The sequence below is a fragment of the Brachyistius frenatus genome, unplaced genomic scaffold, assembly GCF_029030835.1.
Source record: "Brachyistius frenatus isolate BFR_SWC_R1_liver_20210118 unplaced genomic scaffold, ASM2903083v1 Contig_15, whole genome shotgun sequence".
NCBI classification, from domain to species: Eukaryota; Metazoa; Chordata; class Actinopteri; family Embiotocidae; genus Brachyistius; species Brachyistius frenatus.
The window spans coordinates 728,975-748,168 of NW_027210614.1; the positions used below are offsets into that span (position 1 = coordinate 728,975).

The 19,194-nt window shown below is 38.6% G+C and overlaps 2 protein-coding genes across 2 annotated transcripts; both read right to left on the reverse strand.

Annotated features, from left to right (window-relative positions):
* Positions 1–1,997: 1,997 nt before the first annotated feature.
* clec3a (C-type lectin domain family 3, member A) lies at positions 1,998–3,629 on the reverse strand. The gene is made up of 3 exons (XM_069693474.1): positions 3,472–3,629; positions 3,296–3,379; positions 1,998–2,911 (listed from the first exon to the last, which is right to left on the reverse strand). The coding sequence occupies exons 1-3, from the start codon at positions 3,581–3,583 to the stop codon at positions 2,514–2,516; spliced, it is 594 nt and encodes a 197-aa protein (XP_069549575.1). The 5' UTR covers positions 3,584–3,629; the 3' UTR covers positions 1,998–2,513.
* Positions 3,630–5,158: 1,529 nt separating this feature from the next.
* On the reverse strand, positions 5,159–18,521 carry vat1l (vesicle amine transport 1-like). Its single transcript, XM_069693472.1, has 9 exons — positions 18,119–18,521; positions 17,351–17,480; positions 16,924–17,139; positions 16,359–16,501; positions 14,363–14,466; positions 13,454–13,509; positions 13,113–13,307; positions 7,233–7,316; positions 5,159–7,003 (listed from the first exon to the last, which is right to left on the reverse strand). Exons 1-9 carry the CDS (start codon positions 18,331–18,333, stop codon positions 6,905–6,907), a joined length of 1,242 nt encoding a protein of 413 aa, XP_069549573.1. The 5' UTR covers positions 18,334–18,521; the 3' UTR covers positions 5,159–6,904.
* Positions 18,522–19,194: the final 673 nt, after the last annotated feature.

Here is a 19,194-nt window from a genome sequence, read left to right on the forward strand (position 1 = left end):
TGCTCGAGCTGCTCAACCAGTGGCTATTCTGCACATGTTTGAGTGGGAGGACCAAAGATACAGTTTCACGGATTAAAACTTTATTCATATATATATATATATATATATATATATATATTTATTTTTTTATTTTTTAAATATAAATGTTCACGATGCAGTGGGGGCTCTGGTCATTCATCCTTACATATGCAGAACCTGCAGTAGTTATGGAAGCAACATGATATTATACTCCTGGAAAGTATATGAAAGTGGATGTAGTTTTCGGGTGTGAAAAGTTTAGCCGATGCCATGAAGTGTAACCGTCGTACCGCAGAGGGCCACCAGGGGCTGCCTTCAAAAAGCTTCCGGCTCCAAACACTCCTCTCTGATGAAGTCAATGCATTTTTCTTCTACGAGTCGAATTGCTGTCACTTGTTAAAAACTAATTTTTCTTTGTTTTCTGGCGGTCTATCTGAAAATAATTTCAGAATGAAGTATTCTTCTAAACGAGGTATATTTGGTGTTGTGTGTGGTTAGACAGGACAACACAAACTGTAGCTGTGGTTGTTTTAATGCTAAAAAAAATAAAATAAAGGTAAGCAAGCTAGAGCATAAACTATATAATTAATTTTAGCCAGTTTTTAGTAAATTAAATTTACTTTACTTTAATTTAGTAAATTAATCTACCTTTACAATAATTTATTCATATATATATGAATAATATATATGAATAAATTTATATATGAGTAAATTATTGTAACGTTTCAAAAAAGCAAACTACTACCTAATTGCAGGACAAGAATATGTAAAATTACACCAAATTGCAAAAACTCGGGAGTCAGACTGAGGTGTAGCCTTAATGCTACAGTGACTCTCCATCGCCCCTTAATGTACAAAGTTATATTACAAGACATGACTTTAATCTTAAATATTGGACCTTTAATTAAAGATATTTTAGAATGAGACGACTTGTACATTTTCACCTGAAACTCTAGTCAAAAGAGTACAAAAGTGATGGAGCACAAAGGAGAATGTGTGTGTGGCCATCATAGGATTACTGTACACAATGTGCAGAGAGGGGAGGAACAGGTGGTTCATTTTTCTTTTTTTTTCTGGGGCCCTGTAGCATTTTATAATCCGTCTGCTGCCACCGCAGATATTAACTGATGTGTCATTTCTTAAAGTTGATTTTTGGGGGCAGTTAGGACTTCATTACAGACTGAAGAGATGACAGAAATTGAGGGACTTAACAAAGTTCCCCACCTAAACATACGCTGACTCACAATTGTGCTTCACGATTGCCATCTTAACCTCTCAATCCCGATTTAAATGCAATTCAAATTTATTTCTGTTGCTAAATCAGCTCAGATCAGAAATACTTCATTAGTTAACCTGTCACTTAGTCATGAAGTCTAGCTGGAGCGGTGGATGACAATGTGTGATCATGGTTCAAGAGGAGTAGTACACAAAGATGCTAAAGTAGCTGAGCTCTTCCTGTAAACTGTTAAAATAGGGGTATGTAGTGAAATGCCCAATAATATTTTATTGTACTATATTAATGACTGGACATTTTCACACTGCATTTCCCTTTATACTACAGAGTCGCTGCAGCAATTCAGAGCAAACAGTGATGCATATTTCACATTGTTACCTCTGAGCAAGAAGGGTCAGGGTTTGATAACAGTCCATTTCTGTTTGCTTGTTCTTTCTGTGTTTGTTTCAGTTTATTTGCAGTGATCTGGGTTTCCTTCCACACTCCAAAGTTGATGTTAGAAATGACAGATCATAGATGTCCTGAAATCCATATTTAACCCACATGTTACATAAAGAAATACATTCATAGTGATGTGGACATGTTGATGTATTGTGCCATTTATGGCACTGCAACGTTACATGCTGCCTTTTTAGTTAATAACTATAATAACAGATTTGAACATACAACAAAGTTTCTTACAGATGTTGTCTTTCTTTTCTAAATCATTACTCTAAAAAAACAGAAATTGTAAACTTTTTTCCGTGGGTTCTCTGCAGGTTTTTTTTTGTAGTGACGCTCCAATAAGCAACAGAATTAAATACACAGTCCAGTAATGTACAGTATACAAGTGTATCAGCAAAAGTACCCAGACAATGAAGGAATATATCAACTTAATTCAAAAAATAATCATTAGATGTTACAAAGTGTGTGGAGAAAATGACAAAGTTGTACGTTTAAACTTGTTTATTTTCATGAAACTTTTGTCAGAATGTTTTATTTCTTGTGCTGCTCAGTCCTCGCTTGAGGGTCTTGCATAAAGTGAACATAAAGGTGCTTGATATCTGTTATCAAAAGGAAATCACATAATGCCACCTGATTATCTGATGACTGAAGTTACTACTTTGTATATTTAAGCTTATTAGTACCTAATTGATAACCATAGATGCATTTTAATAGTAGATTTTTTTTCCTAACAAGTCATGTTTCTATCATTTGATCATTTCAATCAATTAAACCCGCTTAAATGATCATCAAATTGTCAACAACCACCATGTCTGCTTTAGGGGATGACATATTCACAGATGTACTTTTTCAGGCTGCGACACACCTCATCGTACCACTTTCCTTGTGCAGCCACTGAAAGAGAAACACAGCTCTCCCTGTTCGTTCCTGTGGGCTGCTTCTTGGAGCGATCCCAGTTGAAGTAGCTGACTGGCAGGCTGTTGACATCAACATACTGGCCTTCTTTAACTATGTCTGCCACACCGATCCAAAAGTCCTTGGATCCCAAGGCACTCCTCTTTGCATAGTCTCTCAGTTCATTGTTTTCCATCAAGTCCCGAGGCGTTGCAAGAGTTCCTCCTTGTGCAATGCAGTCTTCGTTTGCTTCGTGGTAGTGTTTGGGTTCCTCAATTGTCAGATAACACTTCCTGTGAGCTTTGATGCCCCGCAGACAGACTGAAAAGTGTAATGTAGTGATATGGTATTTAAAGAGTTCAAAACAACTGCAACATTTCCTCAGTAAAACAAACTTTTTCTCCAACTGCATTTGTAACAAATTGTGTGCTACAATCATCCATTGTGCCCTCCAACCTTTTACTTTACAATTTAATGGCTGAAACGAGTGCTGCTGCCCTCTATTGGTGTCTTAGCACACCAAGAAGTTTAAAAACGTATTCTCTCAATCAACAAGTGACAGTACTAGTACTATCAATAAACCATTGTCCGATGATTAATTTATTTACTTGTGGTTTAAAACAAACAAATAGTGCAGTAATTGAATTGAATTATGAATCGACTGTCATCTCTCATTAATCGTCCAGTATTTAGTGAGGGCAGTACCTGTCTGCAACGCCTGCATCTCTTTCAGTGAATTGACCTCCTGCCACAACCTCTCAAGCTGTGACTTCACATCTTCCTCTGCAGCTGCATCTCAATGAGGAGGCAGGAAAAAACAGGTCAGATAAGCATTGGTACAGACACAGCTCATTATTTATGTGATATCTACAGCTACCTACCTCCAGACTGACGAGGTGAAACAGCCTTTCTGGTGCGAGATGGACGGCTTTGGCAGAAGTGGAGCAAAGAGAGGCAGAGGAGGAAGAAGACATGGAGGGCCAGACGTGCCATGTCTGAGGCCAGTGGATCCTACAGTACAGGACACAGTTGCACACCTTGTACTGCTGTGAAAGGAACCAAAACCACTGCGGGCACCTTAATATATACTGGCCCTCTGTATGCCTTTCTGGGTTTGCTCCTGCATTGGCTCCAACTCTGTTTGTTTTTGTCAAAACACCAGGAGGAGGTGAGGGAAGTAAAAGGGTGGAGGCAAATAATGATTTCCTTGTGTCTAGTTATTTTTCGATAAATATTTACTTGGGACTAGGTGCACCAAGCAGTGTTCCCTTTCATTTCACAAACTGAAAATCTATTGACTGATGCACTATTACAGAGTGTTCTTCATCCCATCTCCATCAGATGACACTTGTGGACATAAGTTGTTTTTAATCAAGTGAAAGAGGATGTTACACCTGGTGTGTGATAACATAACTGTCAAATAATACCACACCACAGTGCAGTGAAATATAATCTACCTGAAAAAAGTTTCATTCACAATTTCAGTGGATGAAAAATAGTAAAATATTGCTCCTCTATTGATGTAGCACAGCAATATCATTTTAATGTGTCAGTCACATAGACAGTTATATAATCTTTAAAAATAAAGCTGCTATTGGACCCACTGATGTCCAACTCCTGGTTCTGGTGCCGGCAAAGCTATTTTTAGTGTAAAATGTTGTATACAGATGGGAGGGGGAAGCTAAATAAGAAAAAAAAACCTTAGGCACATGGGCTCAACATAGCCATACAAGTCTCAAACCAGTTCAAGCATGTTTTCCTATTTTTGGGTCCCATCAAATCGTACTTCTCTCGGCAAAATTTTTGATTCAAAGCAGTACAAAATATAAAACAATAAAAATATAAAATATACATTGTATATGCTCCTCCAATACAAGCTCCGCTAACATCCCTGTCTTTCCAACCTTAATGCAGAAACAGGATGCAGCACCAGCACCAGGCCTCAAGCTGAGGATGATACAGACAGCTACTGTACAGGAAATCCATTTAGGTTTGATTAATAATTCATGATTAAGACACAATATACATAGACCTTCAAATTAAACAGTTTGCATAAGCTCTACCTACAGTACATGATGGATTCTGACCATATAGACAACCCGGCAGCATCACAGCAAAGGTCAACAGTCCTACAAGTGAGCAATGTTAGACCTCAAGTCATTGAATAGACAACTGCTGCTTCCACATGGGGGGCTTAAACAGAATGGGAACTTTATTCGCAATTTAGGCCAAAATTTTAAACCTAACGTACACCAAAACAAATTTTTAACAATAAGGAACTTCTCTTGACGTTGACTTACAATTTAAATATGTCAAGCCAATATTCCTTATCTTTTTACAACAGAAAGCTTTTTTTTTTACATAGTATGAAATGAACTGTTATAAATGTCATACATTTCTCAATGTGAATATTCAAACATTGAACTCAGACAAAAACCCAATCATGCTTTGCAGATAAATTTATTCAAGTAAACAGAGCTGTACTCAGAGAAAGTACACAAAAAAATTTGACAAACATATACGAGCACACGTAAACTATAGTGTAAAAGGAAACACTACAACGCTTAACACCTCTTGGCACACATTTTTCTTTTTTCATTTTACAGGGCAACATGAATACACAAACTCAAAAACATGCATTCTCCCTCTGTCTCATACACGCAGATACACACACACACACCGGACATTAAAGGCATCAAATTTGAGTTGTATCTTTAAAGTGTCTACATATAATCATTCTCATTTCCAAATCTAGAAATCACTTAATTTCATCACTTTAGTTTAGCTGATGGACACTCTGTAAAGGTATAAATAATTTAGACAACTAGCCAATATAAAATACACTGAGGAAGCAAGGCCGAGTAAAGAGTGTAAATGAGATAGTACGCAGTTTGTTTTTACTTGGAAAAATAAAAGCAGATCAGTTATCTGAAAAGGTGAGGGTATTTCAATAACAACTCGTAGATGTGGAGTAAAGCAGAGCTCATCCTACCCGACTTAAGTAACACTGTATACAGGGTTGCTCAAACTTAAATCAGCCTGCTTTTATCTACCAGCACACTGTAAAAAAACAAATCATCTTGGAGTCGTATGGCACTTTTGTTGTGAGGCACCAGTAAGTGAACAACTTTGGTCAGACAAGCAAAGCAGAGATTCCGCAAACCTTGAACTGGAGTCCAACTGATAAATCCACTAATTTATCTCACTTTTTCTTGCAGTTACACATCCTCTGCAACATTTTGATGCAGATATAAATTTGACTTCTTAAAACTCAAATTTGTCCTGTTTTACTTGAGGGTTTATAGAACTGTCAAATCTTTGTGACCTGGAAATAAATGTAAGACTATGTGGTGTTATAAATTATGTATTTTAGTCAAGTTCTTAACATACAGCTCAGTGGGAAACATGATTCCAGATTCCCCTCTTTAAAAATTATACAATCCAATGAGGAGTAATTTTTAACAGTTTACACATCAATTTTCTTTTTCATTTAGTTACAGACACCTATTCTGTTTCTTCGCATGAGGAAAAGTATTTCAAGTATTAAACACTCGTTTGTAGCTCAAAGGCACTGGTGATCCCATAATATCACAATAAAATATCATGCAAATATCTACATAGACTTTTGGACCTCTCCTTGCTTGCACATTACTTATCGTAACAGGATAAAGTAATTCACCCGAGGTGGTGAATTACAGAGGCATCAAAACACCGGGGGCATTTCCTCAAACTTATTTCAGTGGTTTGCTCTTGTTTTATAACGGTTGTCACTGAAGACAGATGAGAAATAAATGACACTTTTCCCGTGCTGTGAAATGTTTAATCATGTTAGCTTGTTTTTGTAAATGATACGTATGGTTTTTACTACACTAATTCAGTTTTTGAGGGTGATAAGTGTAAAGTGATGACAGCTTGTCAGCTGGTTTAAATGCTTATACAGTCTGTTGCAAATTCAATAAACCGTTGGCAGATGCAGGTAACTATAAAATGGACACAAACCTATTCACATTATTGGCTAGCATAACATGACTTTATACTGTAGTACAGCAAAGAATATAATACTTTTCAGAATGGCTCTTGCACTTGCTAACAAACAGGTTGTTATTCTTCATGTACTCCTTGCTTGTACAATCAACTGACAAACAATAGGTAACAGACAAAAGGCACAAAAATAAACTGTACATTCATGAATATATGCATACAGCACGTGCATACGTACATACATGCACACTTGTGTGTGTGGTTGTGTTCTTCCGTGGTGAATCTGTGCAGCCTCTCCAGTCTCTAGGTGTGTTGCAGCGAGCTTTGTTGAGTTTAGTGGATGAAAGGCATTCGCTCCTTGCTTTCGTTGTCTCCCTCAGGCTCCTCTTCTTCCTCCCCAGCTTCACTGGTCTCTGTACTGTCGCTGGCCATCTAGTGGGGAAATATATTTCCACAATCTTTAACTGTTTACTGAGCTACCCATACAAAAAACAGAGGGGAAAATAAATGGAAGCTGTAAATCTTTGTAGTAATGCACTTAGAAAAAACCCCACTAAACTTTAAGGGTAAATCCATATGGAGCAATAAAACAACTAAACAGTTCCATCTGTTGACGTATGTTCTTAATAGTTTAATAACACTTTAAAAGTGTTGTTGTTACCAGAGGGGTCGGAGACTTCTCGACATCCAGAATGAGTTTTCCTATGTTGCCTCTGTCATGAATTCTCTGCATGGCCTCTTTTACCTGAGAATAAAACATAACATTAATTTGATTTCAACAAGCTGAACAGAGCTTATTTTCAACATGAAAAATGGAATGTTACTATTATTACCAAATAAAAAATTAAGCACAAAAAAACCTGATATGAAATCAGTTTAAATGTGTTTACTGTAAGACATTTTGGTTGAACGATTTTAGTTTCCGATAAAATAAAATTAAGTGTAGCTTATTTTAAACCATTAAAAGTCACAGTTCTAAAAGCTTTTGTTGCAGAACAGTTCCAGGCTGGTACTACTACTAAGTTTACTCCAGATTGTTTTACAGGAAAGAAAAAGACTCCAGTGAAGCCAAGTTACTTTTTCAAATGGCACGTAAAATTCAATTAGGTGTTTTAAAAATGTGTTTAAAAAGTATCATAGTCAAGGATGCTTTAAAACTAAGAGCTTTTAACAGTAAAAGCTTCGAGTATCTGCACTGAAAATAAATAAATCATTGTTTTATCGAGCGCGTCCACACAAGGATACTTTTTCATTAATTATTAATTTAATTAATGATATGATTAACCTGCAAGAAAAGTTAAGTGCTTTAATGTTGACTAAATTATGCTGCCTCACTCTGCTGAGCAACGTCTGACATCACACTGAACACTTGACTAGCTGCAGTAATGAAGCAAGAGGGTTTAAATTAACCACACAAGTACACTGCTTCATTTGACTGCAGTAACAATATACGCAGTTCATTGGAGATTTGATTAACCAACCAGTAGGGTGGAGAGGGATCACGTAATAAATAAATAATGTGAATAATAAACATTTCTGCAGCTTCCTAGAGGGCACTTTATATTCGCATACACTGGTAAAGTGAGTCACATCCTGCAAACCGTTTTTAATATTCACTTCCTTATAAAAGCTTGCAGCAACAAAACAAAGTCCTCAGCTCTGAGGTTACATTATCCCACATATCTTCCTTTATTTGTATGAAGTACACATATGAATAAATTATGAAATGACTTTATAGCAACAGTAAGGATGATTTTTTTAAATATTTAAATGTAACATAAAGTCTAAAACCCATGCCAAGGATATATATTGTTCTGACACAGTGTTGGGCTTATCCAACATAATCCTCTGCCCACTTCCTCTCAACTCCCATCTCTTAATTACCAGACTGACTCTTAAACCGATTTAGGCAGGGAGATTTTTTCATTGTCTGAGGCAGAAAAATGTCAATTTAATATCAGTAAAGCCATTGTGTTTCTTTCAGATATAAACAAAAAATAAAGCTGTGGAAACTTTTACAGCAGATGGAACCATGGCTGACTCATTAAGTCTGTGGTGCTGATGTTAGACTGTAGTGCTTAACACTGAGATACTACAAAAGCATTCCAGCATGAGAAAGAATACAGAAGAAGAAACAGTCAAACATTAACATAAGGGCCAGGCTTCTGCCTTCAGGAAGTGGGAAACTCTGTCCACAACACATTTTATTGGAATTTGACATTTTGTTCAGACTCAACAAACTTCACTGCAGAGCTGCTGCTCTGTGAAAATAACTGAGTAAGACATTATGCCAGAGACTTTTAAGGGTGTGTGAGCTGTTCAGTTAAATGTCAGCTTGAGGAAACCTGATACTGGGTCCTTATTGCCAATTTAACTACAGTCTGATTGTTATAAGCAGGGTGGTTGGGGAATGAAAGAAGCAGGGCATGATTTTCTACAGCTCTACACACCACAGCATTCAACCATCAATCATCTATTGTGAACTGACCAATGATCACATCATGGTACACATAGCAGGATCATGTTTACCAACATGGTCTGGCATTATGGACGTATGAGAGGCAAAACATCAAACTCAAGCTTTTAAGTCACATTATTGTTGTATTTTTGAAAAGAGGTGTCATGAGGTTAACTAATAGTTAGTTACCCTTCACCACTAGGAACCCCCTTTGGCCGACTATTGCCTATATTATTTGTGGCTCTCTGTTGCCATCTAGTTGGCAATAGGGTAATAACAAAAGTTGTTGAAGGTTGCCAGACAGTCTGAAGTTTTTTGACCACAATTTGTGCAATTATTGTGACTGGTTCTGTCCAACAACAGCCTCTACATCCAACAACATACCTAGCAGGTCAAAACCAAACACAATCAAACATTGGAACTACTCATTTAAGGTTGTCTAAAGAAAAATTCACACACTAGAGATTACTCGGAAGGCAATCTTTCTTTCTCATTACAGTCCACACAGAGAGACAATGCAATGTGTCCCTCTTTGTCTGGAAGCCGTTGTGTCACAAGCATTCATTTGTTTAAAGAAACAGTGAAAATCAAGCCAAGAGCAAAATTAGGTCACAGACTTGTCCAGCGCTTTGCTGCCATGGTAGCATGTTTACAGAAGAGTGGGTTCAACTTACATTGTGGGTGAAGTAAGTCTTTGTGTACAATGATGAATGATCACTGGGAGAGTTCAATGTTGGTTCACTTTAATTTTTTTAATACAATTCAGCATAGAATCCCACGTGAGTGACAAATAATTTTTTTCTTCACTGAAACTATTGGAGGTCAGAAAACTTTGCATTATTCTGTTCCAGTCATGTATACTCTCCAGTGTTTCATTCTGCTTAACATGAAAACTAACGGCCAATTGATTCTCGTTCCCAGCAGGATGTACCCTTGACACAACACGTCATCCTCCCCACTAATGAGTATTATTCATGGGCAATGGTTCCGTTGAATGGCCTGAGCAATCTGCCGAGGTTTAGTGACAACAGTGCATGGGAAGTTTCCCATGAGAAATGAATTCTGAAGACACCAATCTTTCTCTGCCTGTAAATCCAAACTTCAGAATGGCTTTTTGTGCTGTATTATATAGAAAGCTTGAAACAAAGGCCAGGGTCAAATCTTCAACTTATTATTTCATGTGCAGTTATTATATTTTGTATTACATTCAGGTGTCACAGATTAAAGTCCTGCACACTCTCTCTAGCCTATTAGACTGAAGCTTGTGAGTCTGTGTCCAGATGTGAAACTACAGCGTGTCTGTGTCCAGATGTGAAACTACAGCGTGTCTGTGTCCAGATGTTAAACTACAGCGTGTCTGTGTCCAGATGTTAAACTACAGCGTGTCTGTGTCCAGATGTTAAACTACAGCGCGTCTGTGTCCAGATGTTAAAACTACAGCGTGTCTGTGTCCAGATGTTAAACTACAGCGTGTCTGTGTTCAGATGTTAAAACTGCAGCGTGTCTGTGTTCAGATGTTAAACGCACACACCACACAGAAACAGGTAACGCACATGCCACACAGAAACAGGTAACACACACACCACACAGAAACAATAAAGTAACTACCTAACCTAAACAGGTAATGCACACGCCACACAGAAACAGGTAACACACACACCACACAGAAACAATAAAGTAACTACCTAACCTAAACAGGTAATGCACACGTCACACAGAAACAGGTAACACACACACCACACAGAAACAATAAAGTAACTACCTAACCTAAACAGGTAATGCACACGCCACACAGAAACAGGTAACGCACACGCCACGCAGCAACAGTTAACGCACACGCCACACAGAAACAGGTAACGCACACACCACATAGAAACAGGTAACGCACACGCCACGCAGCAACAGTTAACGCACACGCCACACAGAAACAGATAACGCACACACCACATAGAAACAGGTAACGCACACGCCACATAGAAACAGGTAACGCACACACCACATAGAAACAGGTAACGCACACACCACATAGAAACAGGTGACGCACACACCACATAGAAACAGGTAACGCACACGCCACATAGAAACAGGTAACGCACACGCCACATAGAAACAGGTAACGCACACGCCACATAGAAACAGGTGACGCACACGCCACATAGAAACAGGTAACGCACACGCCACATAGAAACAGGTAACGCACACGCCACATAGAAACAGGTAACGCACACGCCACATAGAAACAGGTAACGCACACGCCACATAGAAACAGGTGACGCACACGCCACATAGAAACAGGTGACGCACACGCCACATAGAAACAGGTAACGCACACGCCACATAGAAACAGGTAACGCACACGCCACATAGAAACAGGTAACGCACACGCCACATAGAAACAGGTCACTACACCACACAGCCAGTGTGTTCCAGGCTCTATGCAGCCTTTACATGGGGTCCTATTTACCATGTTCACAACAGGAGTCCATGTACACCCTCCTGTGGTGTTGACAACCTCAGAAATTTCTGAGTTGTGATGTGTTGGCTGACAGCTTCAGAATACATTGAAATGTCAGCTGTATGGAAATTTTCTTTGTAAATTGATAATACAGCTGGGGAAAATGTTCTTGTTTCCCTCCGGCCTCACCGTTTCCCTCTGTCATTCTACCTTTGCCTTACCTGCATTACATTACCCACTTAGCTAGCTTGCTAAATTGTTAGCCTCTGTGGATTCTAAATGCGGTCCGTGTTAACAGTGTTCTCACAACTTAACCACTTGAAGGCCAACCTTACTACGCATACGACTGCCCATGTCATAACCACAAGCTCACAAGCTCCATTTGAAGGCAGCGATAGTTTAAAGTCCCTTCACACCACCAGTTTTTTTTTTGTTTTTTTTTTTTTTTTTTACTCACTTCAGTCAATACCTGAATCAATAAGTATAATGACAGTATAGCCTTTCTCATCACAGGTGCAACCATACTAATCAATCAAGCACAGTCTGTACAAGCCCCTACAGTCGTTAGTATGATCAGGCAAACAGGCGGAAACACCTGTCTGGGTGGACCATGGACGTGGAAGCTTTTAAAGTGGTGCATGGAAACTTTTTTCTGACATTATCTGAGCAAAGAGGGGAAGACCAGAAGACTATAATGTTGGCAAGAAGATATAACGAAAGACATGTGGGGAAGGTTTATACTGTTTCAACCCTTGTACAGTGGCCTGTCTATTGTAGACCCTGCAGGTACATGTGGGCAATCAACAGAAAGGGAGCATGTACATGAAGAGAGAGAAGGGTTAAAATGAAGCTATCTAATGAATGAGCCTTCGATGGGTCAAATGCTCAATAATTATGTATGAATCATTCATGGATCTATTTTCTGAGAGTTCCATTAAGCAAAGATCCCCGTCGGGGATGTGAAGAGCTAAGGGCCTGCATAAGGTCCTTGTAAATATACAGAGCAAATTAAAAAGAGGAGAATTAGTAACCTCTTTGTGCACCTCTCGAAGGAAACTAATGAGACATTCTTTCAGGGAGACAATAAATAATAGTGTTTTTAAATGTTCCTTGTCTTCTTGTGAAAGCAAAATTTCCAATTCTGGGGACACATTTACAAGAAAGTGATGTCCACCTGTTTACAAATGCCTGGAAAAGACTATATGATGTAGTTATATGGAAGTTCTCCACTGTGGCCTATTAACTGATCCATGTAAATATCATGATTAGAACAGTCTACAAAGATTCTCTAGTTTATAATCACTTTAATTACAATAGTTTGAGGGAGACTTCAACAGTCTGTGGAAATGGGGAGTGAAGTGATGTATGGCCTGTTGGGCTTTGTGTGGGTGGGAAATAATTGTGGAACGGGAAGATGCAACCTACCCACCATCTGTGGAAGAATGTCCAAGAACAGCTGACTATGTCCCACAGAAGGTGACAAACAACAGATTTTATGCTGTCCAAGAGAATCACATCTAATCTTTTTAAATCTTTCCTAGCATCTCCAATTATGTTACTACACTCATGAGATCGTTTTTAATTTGATCTTCATCGATCTCACTGTCTTACAAGCTTCAGGCTCTTACCTCTTCCAGCGCCCACAGGGAGTCCACTACAGGCTTGATCTTCTTTTGTTCAAAGAGACACAAGAGTTTGTCCATCACTGACTTCACGAGACTACATCTCCCTTGTTTAAAGAGGAGGTTGAGGAGCGAGAATCCAGCTATGACTTTGTTCTCCTCGTACAGTTTAATCGGGTTCACCTTCTCCACCTGCCACCACTGGAGCAAAAACAAAGCATAGACACGTTAATCCTGAGTGACTCATTGTGTGCGTGTGTTTCATTTGCCATGTAATGCAGTTCATTGTGTAGTTACAGGGCACTGTTTCCTTCAAATATTGATGACAGACTGCATCTCTGACTCACAGATTTTGCAAAGCTGAAGAGACTCTTTGTTTCCCCAGTTACCATGTTTGATGCGCCTGAAAAAACAAAAATAAAAGGGTTGCTGTATGCTTGACAGAAGTGACTAGTCAGTAATAGGCAGCTATGATGCATGAAGGGCGAGGCGGGGGAGGATCAGTTGGCACCTTTAGACCCTTAGATCTGTACAAGAATGCCTTTGCACATATTCAGTGTAACTACAACTAATGAATTCATCTCCATTTGACGCTGTAACTTGATTCATGAGGCTGGACAGGACCTGAAGTAATTAACACAGACCAGATAAGAATGGCTGATGTGAAGGACAATACATTTCATTTGCAGGTTTTGGAGTAAGCCTTATTCAAAAGAGCTTCATTATTTTGCAACCAGTCCAGCTGCCAACACATCGAATGAATGCAAGACTCGTATTTAAAGGAATAGTTCAACACTATGGGAAAGTTGCTTCGATCGATACCACTCTCAAATTGAAGCTGCAGCCAAGAGACAGATAGCTTAGCTTAGAGTAATGACTGGAAACAGCCTGTGTGGCTCTTTAAAAAAAAAAAAAAAGTAGCAAAATCCACCAACTAGCACATCAAAAGTTTGTTTTAACAATACAAAAAACAAAATTATACAAATGTCAGTTTCCCATTTAAAAAAAGTCATATGTGCCAGGCTATGTTTTAGCCTGTAACAGTGACTTGAGAATTATATCGTTTATCTAACCATCAGCAAGAGCGCATGGAGGAGGACATCCCAAAATTAATTCTTATCGAGTGTTATCCTCAAAACTTCAGTAAATTGACCAAAATTGGACTAATGCACTGCAAATTTAGCTAATTTCACTGTGAAAGTACTAAATGAAAGGCTTAATGTTAAAGTAGCACACAGACATAATGTCATGCTCACCATAGAGGATGTAAGTTCCCAGAGGCTTCAGCAGACTCAGACCTTTACCGGTATTCTCCCCACACAGGCAGTCCAGCACGATGTCTACTCCTTCTGGAGAAATCCTAAAGCATCAAGAACAAGCCAAAAAGATTTTTGATTTCACTAATAAACACGCAAAAGTGTATATTTGAGGTTCAGCTAGTGACTATTTTCATTATCAATTAATCCTCAAGTATTTTTTTCAACAAACTGTTGGTCCACCAAATGTCCAAATGAGTTTCCATTGCCAAAGTTGATGTCTTTAGCATCCAATAAGCCAATAACGATTCATAATTATGTAAAACGGAATGCTAATAATGGAGGGGCTCAAACCAGGAAATGTTGCTTTAAAAATGATTAATTCATTATAAAAAATAGTTTTGAGCTGAAAATTAAGTTTGAATCAATTTTAAACTTTAAAAAAAAAAATCCTTCGTTACAGACTGTTTATTTATGTGGTTTTTAACTTTGACAAGATAAATAAGCAATTTGAAGACATCACTGTAAGCTTTGGGAAATTTGTTCTTTTTGCAAATTTCTGACATTTTACAGGCAAAAATATTTATCTTAAAAAAAAAAAAACAGCTGAATCTGCAATGAAACTCAGTTCGTAAAAATAGCTGCGGATTCATATTCTGGTTATTAATCATGTGATGGACTAATTATTTCAGCGCTACTGAACATGTGAAGAGATCATCTCCAAAAAACATTTGCGCAGTAGAGAAGAAGCACAATCAGAGGCCAGTGTCTTACATCTCTGACATGGTTGTATATCCTTGTTTCAGCCAGTGATTCGTACTCTGGAGCAGCTTCAGGTTCTTTCTAATCATGGATTCATAAGATATGTGCATTTAGTTACTCTGAGAAAAAGTTACAGTATACAGCCCACGTTTTACTTTTGACTCAGCCTGCAGATTTCTTATTGATCTTTTGCAGTGCCCACATTACTCCTCATCAGTAACACATTCTATACCGTGTTACAAAAAGTTTGTGTTCTTCTCGCGCACACAATGAATCAGACATAAAAGTTTGCAATGAAACTCATTAAAGGAACAGACGTAAAGGAATGGAAGGTATGTTATTATCAAGGGAACCATAAGTCCTTACTTTCTGCCTTGTGGCCACAAACACCTGCTTGGCTGAACTGCTTGGTGGTCTTGTGATTCCCATGGTTTTTGCCTTTTGTAAAAAGACCAATTTAATCGTACTTTGTACTTGATCCTGGGAAGAATGTGTGGGCCAGGGAGATGAAAGGCATATTAATCCACTACCACTGCTGATATGTAGGCAGAGAGCATGAAACATCAACGGCTAATGAAGCTATTTGAATCTCTGTATATTTTAATCTGACAACACAGAATACTATCTATATATCTATATATAGATATATATATAGATATGGTGCGTCTACCCAGTATAGCTACAAATGATACTGAATTACTGCAAAAGCTCAGTGAAGCGGTAAAGGCTGTGTGGCGATGGAGTCGTTGAAATAATCAAAAGCCTTGCATCATCTTTAGAATAAAATTACAACTTTACATCATAATTGTTGTAAACCTGTAGCATACTGCATCAAATCTCTTTGTGGAATAAACCAGCTGACAGCATGCTGTGTTGACAGTGGAATGTGTAGGGTTTTCCTGCATAGCCCTAATTGGCTCAGTTGAGCCACATTGTCAGTGCAGACCTCCACCCTACACAATGCTGCTGCTCTCTGAGACGAGCTGTGGGTTGCCATGGGGACCACTGCCACACAAGACCAAATCAGGCAACCGGTAACATCTGCATCCTCTACGCTCAGCAAAGTCCACGTTATCAAATTAATGGACATGTGTACCAGGCGACAGCAGACCTGCCTGATGATGCCTTCAGGTTCAATCTCATTCAACAAATTCATGTTGATGAAATACATCAGGAGGAACTAAATACAGACTCCTCAAATCAGTTACAGCACAGACAAATTTAGCTTGCTTACTTTTTGACTTCTTGTATGTAGTCAACACTTCTGTCAAAGAGATGAGTCACAGAGTCTCTGATGGCTGCATGTTTGAAACATGAGGCGATCCCGAACACAGTGATATTAGGCACAGTGGAGCAGAGCTGAGCCACAGCTTGACCCTGAAAATGAAAACAGTTACAACAATTTATCAGTGTTTGACAGCACACAGTAAAACTCTCAATGTATTGCACAGAGCAAGAGACTCCGCTCACATTTTTAACATCCCTAGAAAATGAGATTTATAAACATATACACTGTATTCATTATAATTAGGATTTTTAACTGGTATCAAAAACACTATCAACTGTTTTATGAAAAATAAAGTATTGTTGTTGTCATTCCAAAACTTAAAGGAGGTTCAGGAAGTTTTAAACTGAACTAAATTAAAGACCAGTAAAGACTTTCAGTCTGCATTGTGACATAAAAACACTTTGAAGCAACAACAGGGAATAAACTACTTATTCCAGGAACATATATAACCATTATGTATAGCTGAGCTTGTTTTGTGGATGTGCAATTGTAATAAAGGAAATGGACTTACTACACCACCTCCCACTGAGTGAACCAACACTGACATCCCCTCTCGCAGATTGGCAACCTCAAAGAGCATCATATAGGCAGCCACAAAGTTCAGAGCGAAAGCTGCTGCCTCAGCAAAAGTCATGTCATCTGGCATCTTGTAGACAAAATCCACTGGTGTGCAAACCACCTCTGCCCAGGCATTGTAATTCACAAAAGCCATAACTCTGTCGCCTATCTGAAAGAAACATGTGAGGGATGACACTCGCATGAAACAGTCGTGTGTGGCACTTGGAGTGACGTTATTTGTACAGTTATGAATTAACTCTAATTATAGTTACAGTAAGTGTTTGAATCTGCATTATCTCCCATTTTATTGATGCAGATTCTGTGATTCTGGCAGCGTTTATTCAAAGATCACCACATTAACAACCTGTAATTTCACTAACCTCAAATCCCTTTGTGTTTTCACCCACTGACTCAACTATTCCAGAGCACTCAAATCCAGGGACAAGGGGGGGTTTTGGAGGATTATCAATAGTCCCCTGACGCACCATCAGATCCAAGAAATTCAAGCCACTGCAACAAAGAAAAATTAGAACCTTATTGTTACTTTGAATCTACCTGGTTCAATATTTTGATGAAAAACATGAACCTTCTCTGACCACTGGCAGCTATCTAATATCACATATTTAGTGTGATCTGTTAAGAAGAGATTTAGGGATTAGCCAGGTCGATGCCATTTATTTCATTATTATCAGCAGTGAGTCACAGGCTTTTCCTCTGTGGATACAAGGTCAAAATGAACAAATATTCTCCACTGAATAGGATGAAGTACACTTTAATTTTCCTTAACTGCGAGTTTGCCAACACTGACCATGGCATGGACTGCAAGCTGGAAGGAAACGACTTGATCAATAGCCTGTAAACTGATGCGTAATAATAAAAAAAAATAGAAAATGTGATTTAAAATGTCTGAATCTGACTGAAAAATGCTGACATCAGTTGTGCTTGTTATGAACGGGCTTCAGCCGAGCCAGTCTCCGGTACCAGAAAGGACCTGTGGCTTCATTACTGCGAATTTCTCCAAAGGATGTGATTCAGCGTTCATACTTGACCAAAACAATTATATTTAACGCGGGGTTACAACGCCAGAGCATATCGCAGTCCACGAGTAGCCTCCATATGAAACACATTACTAGTATTGTCATATTTACCACGCTTTGACGCGGATCTTCACTTCACCATGCTGCGGTTCGGGCATCGCCTTCTTGGTTACCCTGAGTTTGTTGAGACCTCCAAAACCCGCCAGGATCACCGCTCGCATTTCTTTGGCGCTGCCAGACGATTCCACGGTTTCTGTTTCTTTCCCCACATGTTTGTTTATCATGTACTCGGTTTCCTCTGTCATATCTGCTCCTTCTTTAGCCATGTCGGAGATCAGCTGCACTGCCTCTCCGCTCCTTCAGCTCCTTCAGTGATGTGGCGTGCAGCCTGCACACAGACAGGCGCTGTAGGGATGCATACTATCCACGGTGGAGCCTGAAATCTCACCGTCTACAGTCTCATTCAGTCCTGCGTGGTCAAAGTCCCATATACCATTTACAAAAAAATATAAATATTAAAGTCACCAAGAAGCTGACTCATCAAAAAATTAAAAAGTTTGCTATTATAATATGTCCTGCTTGTGTAGCATATTATCCTCGCTTGCAGCAGTATAAAGTGCACCATCTGCTGGTGATGTGTGTGCATAACTTTATCAAAGTCTAGTAATGAAACTCGTTCGCATATATCCATGATGCATCTAAAACGCAGGACAACATTATACAAGAGTGTGATGCCTTCAAGTGCGCTCAATGATGTCAAATAAGCAAGACAGCCAGGTACTTTTTTTTTTATGCAATGATGCTTATCAGGAATTATAAAATGTTTAGAAAATGTACGTTAAGTCACTTGTGTGAACAGATCAAAACTTTAAAAGAAACAGGAAGTGTACTGTTGCCATTGTTACAGCGCGTCAGACTTGTTTTTTTTTATTATTATTGTAGCCGATATTTATTTATATTTGGGGAAATTAAATTAACCGGATTAGCAATTAATAGTTGCTTTTATGTCATCTACCATTGATGTCCTGACAACTCACTATCATTACTTTGATACTTAAACCTTAACCTCCAGCACTGTCCCGCGCCCTTATAGAAGGCTTTTATTTTGTTTTCTGTTGTAAATATAATACATGGCTTCCGACGACTCTAAAACGTTTTAAACTAAAACTCTTACGATTTCTTCCAAA

What these genes read in the sequence shown, in the direction of transcription:
- clec3a (XM_069693474.1), bottom strand. Translation starts at nt 3,583, where the DNA reads ATGGCACGTCTGGCCCTCCATGTCTTCTTCCTCCTCTGCCTCTCTTTG. An exon ending in TTCACCTCGTCAGTCTGGAG is followed by an intron (nt 3,380 to 3,471) that starts GTAGGTAGCTGT and finishes ATTGAGATGCAG; the next exon opens with CTGCAGAGGAAGATGTGAAG. An exon ending in GATGCAGGCGTTGCAGACAG is followed by an intron (nt 2,912 to 3,295) that starts GTACTGCCCTCA and finishes TACACTTTTCAG; the next exon opens with TCTGTCTGCGGGGCATCAAA.
- vat1l (XM_069693472.1), bottom strand. Translation starts at nt 18,333, where the DNA reads ATGGCTAAAGAAGGAGCAGATATGACAGAGGAAACCGAGTACATGATA. An exon ending in AAGATCCGCGTCAAAGCGTG is followed by an intron (nt 17,481 to 18,118) that starts GTAAATATGACA and finishes TCTTTGTTGCAG; the next exon opens with TGGCTTGAATTTCTTGGATC. An exon ending in ACTCAGTGGGAGGTGGTGTA is followed by an intron (nt 16,502 to 16,923) that starts GTAAGTCCATTT and finishes TTTCATTTTCAG; the next exon opens with GGTCAAGCTGTGGCTCAGCT.